Raw genomic sequence first — 15,794 nt, forward strand, 5'->3', positions numbered from 1 at the left:
CATCTCACACCATATATCAAGGTAAGATCAAAATGGGTACATGATTTAGACATAAGGGTGATGCTATAAGTCAGGCCTGCACAATATGTGGTCTAGCCAAAGTGGTCCAAGGGTGGTATGTTGTGCAGGCCTGTTTCACATTCTCTATACTTTTCACAAGTCACCAGAAATCCTTTTACAGGCTGTAAGAGTTGTGGGCTGAATGTTGTACAGGTCTGTCATAAGTAAATTAGGGGAGAATGGAATAGTTTACCTTTCAGATCTATGGATAAGGAAAGAATTTAGGACCAAACAAGAGACAGAAGGCATTATAAAACATAAAATGGATAATTTTGATTATACTGAATTAAAAAGGTTTTGCATAAACAAAACCAATGCAACCAAAATTAGAAGGAAAGCAGAAAACTGGGCAATTTTTTTTTTTACAGCAAGTATGTCTGATAAAGGCCTCATTTCTCAAATATATAGAGAACTGAGTCAAAATTATAAAAATACAAGTCACTCCCCAATTGATAAATGGTCAAAGGATATGAACAGGCAGTTTCCAGAGAAAGAAATCAAAGATATGTATAGTCATATGAAAAAATGCTCTAAATCACTACTGATTGAAGAAATGTGAACTAAAACAACTCGGAGGTACCACTGGACTTTAAGGACCATTATGCTTTTCCATCCGTCTTGTAGCTGAAACCTGCCTTGTATTAAACTATATTAGAGCTTGAACAAAGTAGTGACTTTCTTGCTTTTCTATTTATATCTTCATCCCTTAAGATAGCATTTTGCACATAGTAAGCACTTAATAAATCTTCCTTCATTTATTCTTTTAAAAATATTTCTCAACTATGACAGAAAAAGAAAATGATAAAATGTTTAAGGAGATGTGTGAAAATTGGGACACTAATGTACTGCTGGTGGAGTTGTGAAGTGATCCAGCCATACTGGAAAGTATGGTGCATATTTTTGTATTCAGCAATGCCACTGCCAGGCCTGCATCCCAAAGACGTCCAAAAAAAGGGGAAAAGAGTCTATTTGTACAAGTATTTATAGCATTTATAGCAACTCTTTTTTTGTGGTGGCTAAGAACTAGAAACTGAGAGATTGCCCATCACTTGGGGAATATCTGAATGAGTTGTAGTATATGATTCTAATGGAATACTGTTGTGCTGCAATAAAAGACAAGCAGGATGATTTCAGAAAATCATGGAAAGACTAACATGAACTGATGTATGACGAAGTGAGCAGAAGCAAGAGAACATCGCATACAGTAACAGTAACATTGTACAATGCACAACTGCGAACAACGCAGCTGTTCTCAGGAATGCAATCATCGAAGACAATTAACGAGGACTTAGCATGAAAAATGCTATCAGCCTCCAGAAAATAAACTGATGGAGTCTAAATACAGGCTAAAGCATACTGTTTTTCACTTTCTCTTTTTAGGTTTGAGTTTTCTTCCACAAAATGACTAATAAATATGTTTTACATGACTGCACATGCATAACCTATATCAGATTGCTAATAGTCTCAGGAAGGAGAGAAGGGAGAGAGAGAGGGAGATAGAATTGAGAACTCAAAATTTTTTTAAAAAGTTAATTCTTTTTACATGTAACAGGGGGGAAAATATTTCTTAAAAAAGAATAAATGAATGAAGATTTTATTAAGTTCTTACAATGTGCAAAGCACTGTCTCAAGTGATGAAGACACAAACAAAAAAGCAAGAAAGTTCCTGCTTTTCTCAAGTTCTAATGTATTCTAATACAAGGCAGGCTTCAGCTACAAGACAGATAGAAAAGTACAATGGTCCTTAAAGTCTAGTAGCAAGATAGTTGGAAATTCTTTTTTACTGCAATTTGCACTAATAAGAACATATTCTTTTCTAATATCAAACCATCTAGCAACACTAAGGACTTTAGTGGCAAGAACCTGCTCTTCCTCATCTTTCATAGGTATTGCTTTGAAGGAGGCAGGAAATGCAGCACCTCTAGAGCTGCCCTGTCTCCACAAGTGTGGTTTTCCTGGTCTATGGCTGCAGGGCTGAAAGCAGAGCTAGTAGTCAGTGAGGTGCTGCTGGAGTACACCGGGCTGGGTCTTAGGAGAGGTAGTACTCAAGGTGAGGACAGGGATTTGGCATTCCAGACACATGCTGTCTCTTGGGGCAAAATGCTGTTTTAGTTGGGCTGACCTGTCTGCCTTTCCATAGTAGTTGGTGGTGGTGATAGTGGAGATGGCAGACCTCATCTCAAAAGGGAATGCTCCCCTGGGGGATGGTTTGGTGGTCTGAAATGGATTTGGGACTCATGGCCTTGGGGGCATACTATTCCTGGAGTTTTTGATATGTGTTTTATTATCTAAATATTATTAACCGTATTTTACATATGAGGGAAACTGACACTCAATTTAAGTGAACTGCTCAAGAAATAGAATTTGAACCAAGGATTTTTTCTTGAAATTCAGTACTTTTATGTCAGTAGAGAACCATTTAATAGTTTTGAGCTGGGGGAACATGATGAAAGAGACAATTTAACAACATTAGTCTGATTATAATGTTCAAGATAGCCTAAGGAGGAGGTAAGAAATGAGAAGTACTGAAATAACTTAGCACAGTATATAGTAATTTAGGCAAGAGGGCCTAAGAACCTAGACTAGGATAGTGGTAGTGGGAACGGAAAGGGATAGATTATTAGAGGAACTTCACGGTAGTGATCTGGTGATTAAATTAAAGGAGAAATCAAAGATAAGGCTAAGATTCATTACTGATACAAACAGGGAAATTTAGATGAAAAAATTAAAAGGCAAAATGATTAGTTCAGTTTTATTCATGAATAATTTAATGATATCTAAGCAGAAATTACTGCAGTCAGAAGGTGACACAGGGCTAAAACACAGGTGAGAGGCGAGCTCTATAGCTCTATACACTTAGAGAGCAAAGTGCAATTGTGAGATAACAGATGAAGTTACGAGGCGAGAATTGTAATATGTAACATAACACCCTCATTCACATACCATCCACTTTCCATTTCTTAAGGTGCCTACCATAAGTCTGTCCTGATCCTCTGGTTGCTAGTCCCCTTTCCCAGGAAAGTACTTGGCAAAGAGCTGATATTTAATTTCCTACACACATGCTGTTTCCCTTCAATAGAATGTATACTCCTTGAGAGCAGAGACTACTTTGTCTTTGTAATTTTCGAGTAATATATGCTTGTTGAATTGAATTTCCAGGAAATCCTAGAAACTGTTATATTCTTGTTAAGCCAATATGAGAGGTACAGTGGATAGGGATCCAGTCTTGAATTTAGGGACAACAGGACATAAGTCCTGCCTTTGACACAAACAGCTTAGGTGACCCTGAGCAAACTACTTAACCTCTCAGTGGCTTATGTAACTGAGACCATAAGTGGTAGAAAAAATGCCATCCTGGACTGGATGTAAAGATCTTTCTTGATCCAGTGAAATTACAGGTCTAGTTCTTATCGCTACCCTTTCGAGTGAAGATAGTTAAGGTACCCTCACTTTGTTAGCAGAGAAACTTTGGTTATCTTCCTACTTGTCTAAAGTTCCACATGATATCTATGTGTTGGAAATTCTGGTCAAAATTATAGTTTATTAAAACAATCATCTGAAGAAATCTTAAAGAAACAGATAATCTAAATTTGCAACACTTCCCCCTTGCTGTTTAATGAACCTATAAAAGCAACAGATCATACTTACCTGGGCCTGCCACAGGGGGTTCAGGTTTGTGAGACTTCAGAGGATCTAATCTATCCTTTTCCAACTGTTTCCTTGTACTTCGTTGGCGTGGTTCACGGAACATAGGCAGTGCATGAGCTGGAAGACACATTAAAAAAATTCATTTTAATAATAACTCTTCCATTCAAAAACATAGCTAAAGAATGACCAATTAAAACATGAAATGCAAGGCATAATGACAGCCTCCATTTAAAATAACAGACAGTCTTACTGTAACCAATTAGGCCATTTAATTTTGAGATTTTTAGAATCACTTGTTCACCTCTCTTGGAGTGAAATTACACACAGGAAACATGGTTAAATCCATGTCACAGTAAGCTAATAAAACTTAGTGAGCAGCTAAAACTCAGTTTCTGTGGGACTTCCCAAGAATATCCATCACAAGTCAAAGATGAATGACACTAACAATTATATTGTATATAGCATGCCTTCCACCCCACAAATTTCCCCAGATGCTTCATAGCACAGAAATCACTTCACACATCACTGAACTTTGACCAAGTCCAAGGAAGAGTGTGTAACACTGAGCAACCGTAGAAGGCCGGAAGAGAGAAACATTGTATGCCAACAAAACTGGGATAAAGGTTGCCCTGAATGTAGTGGGGTGCCTGAACTTTTAATTTGGACTATTTAGTGGTGACTTGAGCTATAGGCCTGAATATGAAAATGACTCCACAAAATAAAAAAGAAATCAAAGTAACACTTCTCTACATACTGAGGGTCAGATAACAGTTTTATTTTGGGTTTGGGGTAAGTGCAGGGGAGTGTTAAATACTTGTCATTGGAGCAAAACAGTCAGCATAATTTGTTTTAAAACTCACATGAACACTGACTTCTTTCAAGAAAACTCTTTTTTTCCAGGGGGTCAGGGGCATAGGGATATTTTTTATAGTAAATACGAATGCCTAAAATTTATATAGCTGTTCACAGCAAAGAATCTGGAAGTATTTTTTCATCCCCAGGAACCAAGACCACATCACTCACCAGTGAAAGGCAGCTACCTTGGGGAGGGCGGGGGAGAGAAGAGGAGGGTGGCCAGAGGAGGACGGCCTCTGTGCACAACAGTATTTTTAGGAGGGCAAGTGAAAAATAGCTTTTCTACTTCAAACGACTTAAAGGGGGGGTGGGGGTAGAGGGGAATTTAAGTAAGCCGCATGTAATTACATGAGCTGGAATTTGGTCATGACACCAAGTTTAACACTTCTACTCTTGCAAAAAATGTCATGGGATATCTTTAATGATCCCAGGTTCTAAGGAGGTTGATTTTATGTCTGATCTGCCAGGCAGAACCACTGGCCACACACTGCCCCCTGGGCATGACACAAGGGCACTAGTCAGACTAGGCACTGTAGGGCTTGCTGAACGTCTTCAAAAGGTATTCAGTTTTCTTTCTCAACAGTTGTTTTAGTCACTTGGAAGGGCATCCAGTAAGGGAAAATAATCAGCATGTTTCTGTAAAAAGCAAATTTTGTCAGGCCAGTTAGATTATGTTCCCTGTTAGAATGACATCTGATAAATCCTGGAGAAGACAATTCGCCTTTATTGAGATTTTATATCTTGTTGCACATAATTTAACTTCACACACATATATCTGGATCCTCATCCCATGATCGTAGGCTAAGTTGCGGGTATTTCAGAGGCTCACAACCCTGATGATGATGGGTTGCACCGGCTGGGATTTTCCCTTCTGGGTTGTAATAGTGACATGAAGAATTCATCAGCCCTGTCTGTCTTTGATGAGTCACACAAGTTATACTTAAGAACAAGAAAGTTCTTGCATGACTGTGGTACCTTCCATATGAATGAGCTAATCTTTCAATATATGCCTGAACTGAAGGCTTTTTCCTCCTCAAAATCCATGAAATCAACACCACATGAAAGCAGATGAGGGATGTAACTTTAAAAATCATTCCAATCACTTACGAGTTATGATGTAGTCCTGAGTTAAAGTCTCAGCTTGTCTAGTCTTCCGTTTGTTTTTAACTACACATAATTTTGCTCCCCTGAGAGGAAAAACAAAAGAAAGAAAAAGCCATTTTCTTTGGTCCTGGAGACAAAGCATATGTTGAAATAAACAGACATTTCTGCTCTGAAGTCCACTCTGTACATGCCATCTTGCCTAAGTCCAGAACTGCCCAAGCCAAGGGTAACAGATAATAGACAGCTTCCAAGATAATGGAATTCCACTTACAAAATAGGAAACTTGCCACTTTGTAGCTGTTGGCAAGTAATTTGATTAGTGAGACAATATGGCAAATGGACAGAATTTAGATACTATTTTCAAAAACTTTGTAGTTATTTTTTTAAAGAAAATCATAAAGACAGCCTTGTAGAGACAGTTAAATATCTGTCCTTTTTACCCTCAAAGAACACACAGAGTTCAAATTCTAGCCTAGGACACAGAAGAAAGTAGCCTGGGTAGTCTACATTCTGAAGGGCATCTGTCCACATCTCAAATAGAACCCATGTAACTGTCTGGAATTCAGTATGACAGGTAATGTTGGCAAGAGCTAAGGGGCTGCTGCCCAAGATTGAGCTGAACTGGCTGGAACTCCACACTTCTACAAGTGTTCTTGCAAAGAATACTTGGATGTCTATTTTAATATCAGCAAGGAAAAATATATTTTTTTAAAAAACGTATTTGGAATTTGTTGAACGAGTGTTATATCAGGGTTAATAAACTTCTCAAAAGAAATGGGCTTCCCATCTCAGTTAGATCCTTTGCTTGCAGTCTCCTTGATAACAACAAAATGACAACTAGTTTCATGTAGCACAGTAGGCCTGTTTTTCTAGATATGGGAAAGGTATAGTATTCTGTAGGAAAAGAGGACTGGCAGCTTTGATACACTGCACCAAATCATGGACAGTGAATATTCAGTAAGTCATTCTATCCTTTAAAAGAATAAAGACAAACCAGTCAAAATAGGCTTAATGAAAAGCTTGTTTGGAAAATAAGAAGAATTTACCGGTAAACTGCCCCAACAATGAATGGCAAGTCAGTCTCCCCACAATTATAAATCAGAGTTCTCTCCATAAAAGAAAACAGAATGACCTTTTGGAAAAGAACAAAAAACTTCAAGTCTGGTGCAATGACAAATGTGAAGAAAATGGAAATAGCTGAAGGATCAAATTAAGATACTGTGCTTTTAGACAAGAATATCTTTAGAACACCTATGTCTAGAGCCCAAAGCTTGGGAAAATAAATAAATGAAAAATAATTGTGTGTGAGGATATGGGGGGGGGGGGGGGGGGGATACAAAAATAAATAAAATTGTGCTGTCTCCATCTGCTGGCAGAGAACAACCTTACCCAACATCTGAACTAGTAACTACAGAAAGAACAAGCTATTTCCATTTCTATTTCCCAACTTTGTGCACACATCCCTCCTAATGCACACTGTGGACTAGAGAGAATATGGACTTTTTTTTCCTGCACTCAACATTCCAGTTAAGGAATTACAAATCCCTTGGAGACTCTCCAACACTGTGAATTCTGTATGGATCAACAAGGATACCAAAACCTTCTCTGAAGTTCAGCACTATCAGCTCAGCATTTTAGTGCTAGGAGGCCTTACTCATACCAACTGCATTTTCCCAAAGGGCAGATCCCCATAAAAGGGAAGAGAAACAAAGTAAAAAAAAGAAAAACCCATCTCTCTCCCCTCCTCCATCCCCTATAATGCTATTCATCTTCAATAAGTTATACTTATAAAATACCTCTGACTCTTGTTGGGATCATAATATACTTTAGCCAATCCATTTCCGGTTCCAACCATGATCTGGTTTAACTTCGGATGCCACAAGCAGCGTACCACACTCTGAAAGAGGATTGGAACATTAGATAACTTGCTCTGCTTCTTGTTAATATTTCAACATATTAGTTAGAATTTCAGCTGACTGCTAGTTTATTAAATAAAACACATCTCTTTTTTCCTCCTCATTACTGTTACTGATAAATTTTCAGGTCACTCTCTTCTGACCCACAGTTATAGTCATAATGTTTAGTTCTTAGCTCATCACTTGGTATCTGCACTAAACTCTTTAAAAATCAAAAAGATGCTCCCTTCTTGGCATTTTTCCTCCTTTTCTGACACCCTGAAACCACAAAGCTAGCCTTTTCCAGCTCTGTTGGCATATGTTGCTGGCATCTTTAAAAGCCCGGCTCACATGAGTTAGGTTCACCACTGAAGCGGACTGGGATCTCAATGTTTCATGCTTTTACATACACAACATGTCCCTCTGGATGACAGACTGAAGCTCAATTCTTTCATTTATCTATTTTCTTGATCATAGAGATCAGAATTTTGTACTGTGTTTGAGAACAGTATTGCCCATTTGTAGTCATTCACCTATATCTCACTTCATAGATTTAAAAAAATATATAAAACCATAAAAAATATGTGCATAATGGAATCCAGTCTTAAGACATTTAAAAAATATGAGTGGGTCATATGATCCTGTGATTTTACTGGCAGTGAGGAAAACTCAGAGAACTTCTGGATCCAATGGACCCTAAAGTTCTTGTTGTTTCTTCTTAATCTGTTCCCTAAAGTGTTCAGACAGAACTACAACCTGCATTTTTGGTTTCTGAAGGGACACACAGTAGTGGAAGGGATGGTAGAGATAAGGGGAACAGAAGAAAGAAGATAAAGTCAACAGGGGAGAAAGCACTGACACCTTGAAAAGATTAGTGACCCTATTCCTCCTCCCACCCCTACTTTTTCAGGATTGCAAAATCTTCTCTGACATAGAAGATAACACGTGGAATGTGAGGCTAGAGAAGGTAACTTGACACAGAGAAACATGAAAAAAAAAAAAAAGCAAAATTAGGGATCTACCCTTCAGAGTTATAGCAGTAATTACTAAAGAAAACTCACTGGAGTTTTGGAATGGAACTTGGAATGGAATTCATTCTCTCAAAATTTGGTTTTTCCAGCTGTCTTTTCTAGCTGCTTCTTCGATCTGACCTTCTCTGGTAGAGCAAAATTAGTGATCTGGCCTTTTTCTTTGTGGTCTTATAACATACTAGAACGCTAGGAACTTCCCAATGGCCATGTGCAGTTAAAGCTAGAAGAGCCACCAACGTATTTGTAGCAAAATGTCTAGCAAAATTTTATATGTCCTTCAACAACGTTCAAGTGAATATTTTATTATTCCCTGTGAGGGATAGTAAAAATAATTTCTTGATTTTTCTCTCACATTACTCATTTTTACTCTAGTGCTAGAGAATGAGAAGTACATGACACTGAGAGAGATGAAATACAAAGACAACACAGGACAGGAAAGAAAGGCCAGTGAGGACATATAGAAACCCCTACAAAAAAAAAGAAAAGAAAAGAAATAAAAGGATCATTACCAATCCTCCAAATGGGCTCTGATACAGCAGTTGATTTAATTTACTAGAATTACAGAATGTTGGCACTCAAAAGTACCTTAAAGATAATTTTGTCCAACCACCTAATTTGTGGATAAAGAAATCTCTTGCTCAGTATGCTGAAGACTGGGCAAACAGACTCAAGATCTGCTGGTTCTCAAATATGAATATGAGTGAGAGAGTTACAAAATTTGGCCACAAATCAGGGTAGACAAATTCCAAGAAACCAAGCCAACAGGCAACTTCCAGAGGCAGCATGTCCACACAGGCCAATCACACATACTTGACTGCCTCCTGGAAAAGTCGAATCTTGGTGAGTATTCCTCCGTCCCTATTCACATAGCCTTCCTTCCAGACCAACTGGGCAGATAAACAAATTAGGTAGCAACATAGACATATGGGGGAGGGGGGAGAAGGAGGATACAGTTCACAGTCCTTCTGGCACTGGAGAAGGAGAAGGCAAAAGAAGGCTACTTGAAATAAACAACCTCTCCAGTACCCTGACCATTGCTATAATAAGTAAGCAAAGCAGCCAACAAGGGAGTGTGAGTGGTCTGAGAGAAAGGACACTTAAGACTCAATTACTCTAAGGTGGTTATTAATCAAATACTATAGTGATTCCAAAACATGGAATGACAAAACAAAATTCAAGGTCAAAGGTGGGTGGGCCTTTTCGTTTGTTAATGTTTATTGTATGTGTGCAGCTAACCTTTCTAAACTCTGCAGCTAATGTGGTTCCACACTTTGTACTGTCAAGGAAATGTATCTTATAGCAGGGTATTGGACATCAGCCAACCCAAACAAACCCTGAGACGGCATGGCCAGGGGCAAGAAGAGCTGCCACACCGCTAACTTGTCAAACATGCATCCCTGGCCATACTTACCAACAGTACACGTGCTTCCCTGAAAGCTAAAGACAGGCAAGCTAGGAATTCTCAGAAAAAGGTGCACTCAATCAATCAGTCAACAATACTGCCTTCTACCTCCTCCCTTCAGAGGTTGCTTCTTTGGATAAGGGAGGGTGGATATGTGTGTGGGCAGGTAGGGACTGTGGCATTCTGAATAGTATATTTAAAGTGATATGTATCTAAATGAGAGGGAGAGTCTAAAGTACATTGTAATCCAAGGTTAGGGAACACACCCTAGGTAGGGTCGGTGATGTAGGTGCTTGAACAGTCAGGACTTACGTCTTCACATTAAGATGAAAGAGGCCATCTCAAGTAGAGCACTTTAGTGTTAAAAACAGGTTCTGCAATTAGTCTGCATATTGTAATCTACTGAATTTCCAAATCTGGTTAATAAGGTATTTTATTTCTTATACTAATCTAGTTAATCTTACAAAACATGCAAATCCATTCATGGGTTCCATTAGCTACCCAAGTTAAATTCTATTTTGGCATAAAATGAGCTTTGCACTTTTAAACCCAAACCAGTTTTCCTTTGAGCATTATAATGTGGAAGTGCAATAGGACCACAAACTAGCCAGTAAAAACTCAGTTCTAGCAGCCACAAGGAGCTGGAGTTGGAGATCATCAGCAAAATAACTACCAGGAGTTAACAAGATTTTAAAGCATTCAAACAGGAAGGAAAATAAGGCAGAAATAAGGGTGGGGATAAAAAAAGCACAACCAGTAACCTGCCTCTAAATTCCAAAATAGTTTAGGTGTGGTGCATTAACTCTTCACAAGAGCAAAGCAGCTGTAAAACATGACAAATTTTATACTGGGTTTTAGTGTGTCATTAAAAAAAAATGAAATCAGTGGCATCAGTGGTGAATTTGCCTCTAGACAGATAGATACATACATAGCAAATCTGTCATCTCCCAATCTACCAGACCTTAAAGTGAAAATCAGTTAAGTTTCTAAACTTGCTAATAGCCAGGCGGTACCATTAAAATCACAAAGAAATAATCCCACTTCTACCCACTTCACAAGTGTTACTAAAAAAGAAATCAATGCCTGTGTAACATCGTACAAGAATGTGTAGCATACATCTAAACACCATCACTATCTGTACATACTGAAAGAAAGGGAGCCCAAGAGCCTTCAAAACATTCTATCTTACACATTACTATGGTGAAACTCCGTTTCCTGATACTTTCCAGCTGCCAGCCCATACTATAAACCAAATCCCATCTGGTTTAAATATGTTTTGTTTTCATCATCCTGTGTAGGGATATAAAATCTATATCTTCAAACTAACATTATTTGGGACAGTTTTCCAGGGCTTTCAGATCAAAATCCTTACCCCTACTAGTGATGGAAAATGTTCTATTTTAAAGCCTTCTTGTGATTTTCCCAAAGAACAGGTCTGAATACATCATATCCTCTACTCAAAAACTCCAGTGGCTCCTTATTATCTCTAAGAACCAACATAAACACCTTTGGTTTGATATTTAAAGCCTTTTATAATCTTGCCCCAATTAGTTTCCTGGCTCATTACACATTACTTTCCTTCCTGTACTCTATGATCTAGCAGGGGTGGGGAACCTGTGGCCTTGAGGTCACATATGGCCCTCTAGGTCCTTGGGTGCAGCCTTGAGACTGAGCCCACGTTTTACAGAACATATCCTTTGTAAAAAAAAATTTTAAATTAATTTATTTAATTGTAGTTTTCAACATTCTCTTGCATAAGCTTTTGAGTTTTAAATTTTCTCCCTTTCTCTCTCCTCACCTTTCTCCACTACTGCATATAATGTGATAAAGGCTCTACATGTACATTCTGATTAAACATATTTTCACATTAGCTATGCTGTAAAGAAGAATTAGAATGAACATAGAAGAACCTACAAGAAATAACAAAACAAAATAAGAGCAAATAGTATGCTTCGATCTACATTCAGACTCCATAGTTCTTTCCCTAGATATAGTTTTTTCATCATGCATCTTTTGGGGTAGCAAATCCTTTTATCAAGGAGATTTGTACTGTGAATTCAACGTGGATTCAATCAAAGGGCTATACCTGAGGACCTAGAGGGTCATATGTAGCCTTGAGGTCACAAGTTCCCCATTCCTGCAACCCAACTGGCCTTCTTGTGGTTCCTCATGCAATACTCTATCTCCAGTCTCCTGGTCTTTGCACTGCTTATCATATTCTCTCCTCAACATCACTTCTTGGCATCTCTGTGCTCCTCAAGATGAAGTTCAAGTGCCACTTTCTATGTGAAGTCTTTTCTAGTCTCCCCAACTGCTAGTTCTTCCACCAGCTTACCTTCTATTTTGCATATGCTTTGTCAGTCATTTCTAAACTGAAGGCAGGCACTGTTTTCCTTTTTGTATCTGTATCCCTAGCTCCTAGCACAGATACTGACATATAGTAGGGATCTGATAAAACCTTGCTGACTAGTTGTTTAAAGAAGACCACATGTGACTCCCAACTGAATCTCAATTTACTCAATTCTGACCAATGCTAGCCTATCAAGAACTTTCAAGTTCTGGATCGATTTCAAATTGTGTCATCTTCAAAATATGATGAGCATCCCATCTATGCCTTTATCAAAGTTATTAATAAAAATGTTAAGTAGTACTGGGGCACACAGTTAGGGCACACAATCCCTAAGGTATTCTATAGACCTCCTGCCACACTGACAATGAACCATTAATGACAAATCTCTGAGTCTCGTCATCTAACCAGTGCAGAATCCATCTAATTGCATTAGCATCAAATCCATTCTACTTTCTTCACATTATACTTTATCAAAAACTTTGCTAAAATCTAGGTAAACAGTATCTACAGCATGTTTCTTATCCACTAGTTCAGTTATCTTGTCAAAAAATGAATGAGGGGGGGCGGAGCCAAGATGGAGAAGTAGAAAGACGCACATACACATAGCTCCGAACACACAAACCACAGAACGGCTAGAGGGGACCAAACCAGGGCGAATTCTGCACCCAGAGACCACGGAGTATTGGAGCGAGGGAGATTTCTGCTCCGGAGAGACCTGCGGACTTCTCGCGGGGAGTCCTTCGCGCCGCGGTCTAGGCGCCGGGACGGTGAGCGGAGTACGGCCCTGCCGCGGCCGTGACACTGAGGGGAGGAGATCCGAGAGGGCTACGGGGACGGGATCTCCAGTGGCCACGTGGGTCCCCCCACCCACAGAGGGACCTGCAAACCTCTCGCAAAAGGTCCGTCGCACTGCAGACGCGGAGCCCAGCCTGGACCTGCGGCGGCGGCCACGGCTCCGAGAGGCACAGATCTGAGAGGGCTCCGGAGGCGGGATCTTCAGTGGCAGCACGGGCCCCCCCACCAACAGGTGACTGACGGGGGCGGGTGAGAGAGTCTCTTTGGCGGGTTGAGAGGGGAGTGGGGTGCCCCCAAGGCTCGGGCCCCCCCGGGAGGTGGGGGCTGAGAGGCGGCTGCGGACGGGGGCTCCCCAAACGGGCAGAAGCCTGGATCCATTGTGGAAGGTCTGTGCATAAACCCCCAGAGGGAACTATGCCTGAGAGGCAGCCCTGCCCCTGACCACCTGAACTTAATTCTCACACTGAAAAGCAGCCCTGCCCCCACCAAAAGCCCTAAGGCGGGAAGCAGCATTTGAATCTCAGTCCCCAAACGCTGGCTGGGAGGACCAGGAGGCGAGGTGGGTGTGAGGAGAACATTCAGAGGTCAGGCCACTGGTTGGAGAAAATGCCAAGAAAAGGGAAAAGAAATAAAACTATTCAAGAGTACTTTATCGGAGAAAAGACACTTCCTCCCTTCCTTTCTGATGGGGAGGAACAATGCTTGCCATCAGGCAAAGACACAGAAATCGAGGATTCTGTGTCCCAGCCCACCCAATGGGCTCGGGCCATGGAAGAGCTCAAGAGGAATTTTGAAAATCAAGTTATAGAGGTGGAGGAAAGACTGGGAAGGGAAATGAGAGGGATGAAAGAAAAGCATGAAAAGCAGAGCAGCTCCCTGCTAAAGGAGAACCAAAAAAATCTTGAAGAAATTGGCACCTTGAGAACTAGCCTAACTCAGCTGGCAAGGGAGGTGCAAGGGGCCAATGAGGAGAAGAATGCTTTCAAAAGCAGAATTATCCAAATGGAAAAGGAGATTCAAAAGCTCAATGAAGAAAATAGATCTTTCAAATCTGGATTGGTACGGATGGACGCTAAGGACTTTTCGAGAAAGGCAGATATCTCAGAACATACCGCGCAGATTCGAAAAATGGAAGATAATGTGAAATATCTTATTGGAAAAACAACTGACCTGAAAAATAGAATCAGGAGAGACAATGTAAAAATTCTGGGACTACCTGAAAACCATGATCAAAAGAAGAGCCTAGACATCATCTTCCATGAAATTATCAAGGAAAACTGCCCTGAGATTCTAGAACCAGAAGGCAAAATAAATATTCAAGGAATCCGCAGAACACCACATGAAAGAGATCCAAAAAGAGAAACTCCTAGGAGCATTGTGGCCAAATTCCAGAATTCCCAGGTGAAAGAGAAAATATTGCAAGCAGCTAGAAAGAAACAATTCAAGTATTGTGGAAATAAAATCAGGATAGCACAAGATCTGGCACCCTCTACATTGAGGGATAGAAGGGAATGGAATAGAATATAATGCACACTCATTTTGATAGGAAAACCTATCTCATAATACAGGAGAGTGGGGGACAGGGGCACAAGCAAGGTGGGGGGGAGGATGGAAGGGAGGGCATGGGGAGGAGAATGCAATACGAGGTCGACACTCATGGGGAGGGAAAGGACCATAAGAAAATAGAAGTAATGGGGGACAGGATAGGATGGAGGGAAATATAGTTAGTCCTATACAACACAACTAGTATGGAAATCATTTGCAAAACTAAACAGATATGGCCTATATTGAATTGCCTGTCTTCCAAGGGGAAGGAGTGGAGAGGGAGGGAGCTAAAGAAGTTGGAACTCAAAGTGTTAGGACTAAATGTAATGTTCTTACCACTGGGTAACAAGAAATACAGGTTAAGGGGTCAAGAAAGCTATCTGGCCCTACAGGACAAAAGAGAAGACGGAGAAAAGGGCAGGGAGGGAAGATAGAGGAGAGAGCAGATAGGTCACAGGGGCAATCAGAAAGCTCGGGTTTAGGGGGGGAGGGGATAAAAGGGGAGAAAATTTGTAACCCAAAATTGTGTGAAGATAAATGTTAAAAGTTAAATAAAAAATAAATAAATAAATAAATAATGAATGAGGTTAGTTTGCCAAGACCTATTCTTTGTAAGCACTACTTCTCTTTCTAGAGATTCACCAGTCATCTTTTCAGTAATCTATTCTAGAATTTTCCTAGGAATAAAGGTCAAATTCATTGGCACATAGTTTGTAGATTTCCTTTTTGTTTTTTAAAAGGACAACTGCTCTTCCTCTGTTGATACTTTTCCTGTTTTCTGAGTTCTTTCAATATTACTGATAGTGGCTATGTAATCCCATTTGCTGGTTCTTTCAGGGCCTGAGTCAGGTGGCTTGAGGAGAAGTAACTGGGTATTTTCTTACAATCTCCTGACTTATTTTGGGTATCAATTCCTTGTTGGCTATTTCTGTTTGGCCTTTTCCAATACAAAGATAATTTTTGCTGGTAGAGAGATGCAAAATAAAAACTGAGCAGTACTTTCTTTCTGTTAGCTATTACTGTTCCACCATCCCAAGCAAAAGATCATCATTTTCCTTCCAATACATCTTTTTTTTTTTTTTTCTGAGGTAACTAAGGTTAGGTGATTT

General features: G+C 39.9%; 1 protein-coding gene across 1 annotated transcript in view; it reads right to left on the reverse strand.

Annotated features, from left to right (window-relative positions):
• The window catches only part of WDR70 (WD repeat domain 70), a 342,319-nt gene that overhangs the window by 21,735 nt on the left and 304,790 nt on the right, over positions 1 to 15,794 (reverse strand). The window contains exons 14-16 of the mRNA XM_072605789.1: positions 7,464 to 7,564; positions 5,671 to 5,750; positions 3,709 to 3,825 (exon numbers count right to left, since the gene is read on the reverse strand). Coding sequence (XP_072461890.1) covers positions 3,709 to 3,825; positions 5,671 to 5,750; positions 7,464 to 7,564 — 298 coding nt within the window. The remainder of the gene's footprint in view (positions 1 to 3,708; positions 3,826 to 5,670; positions 5,751 to 7,463; positions 7,565 to 15,794) is intronic.

This window comes from Notamacropus eugenii, chromosome 4 (genome assembly GCF_028372415.1).
Source record: "Notamacropus eugenii isolate mMacEug1 chromosome 4, mMacEug1.pri_v2, whole genome shotgun sequence".
Lineage (NCBI taxonomy): Eukaryota > Metazoa > Chordata > Mammalia > Diprotodontia > Macropodidae > Notamacropus > Notamacropus eugenii.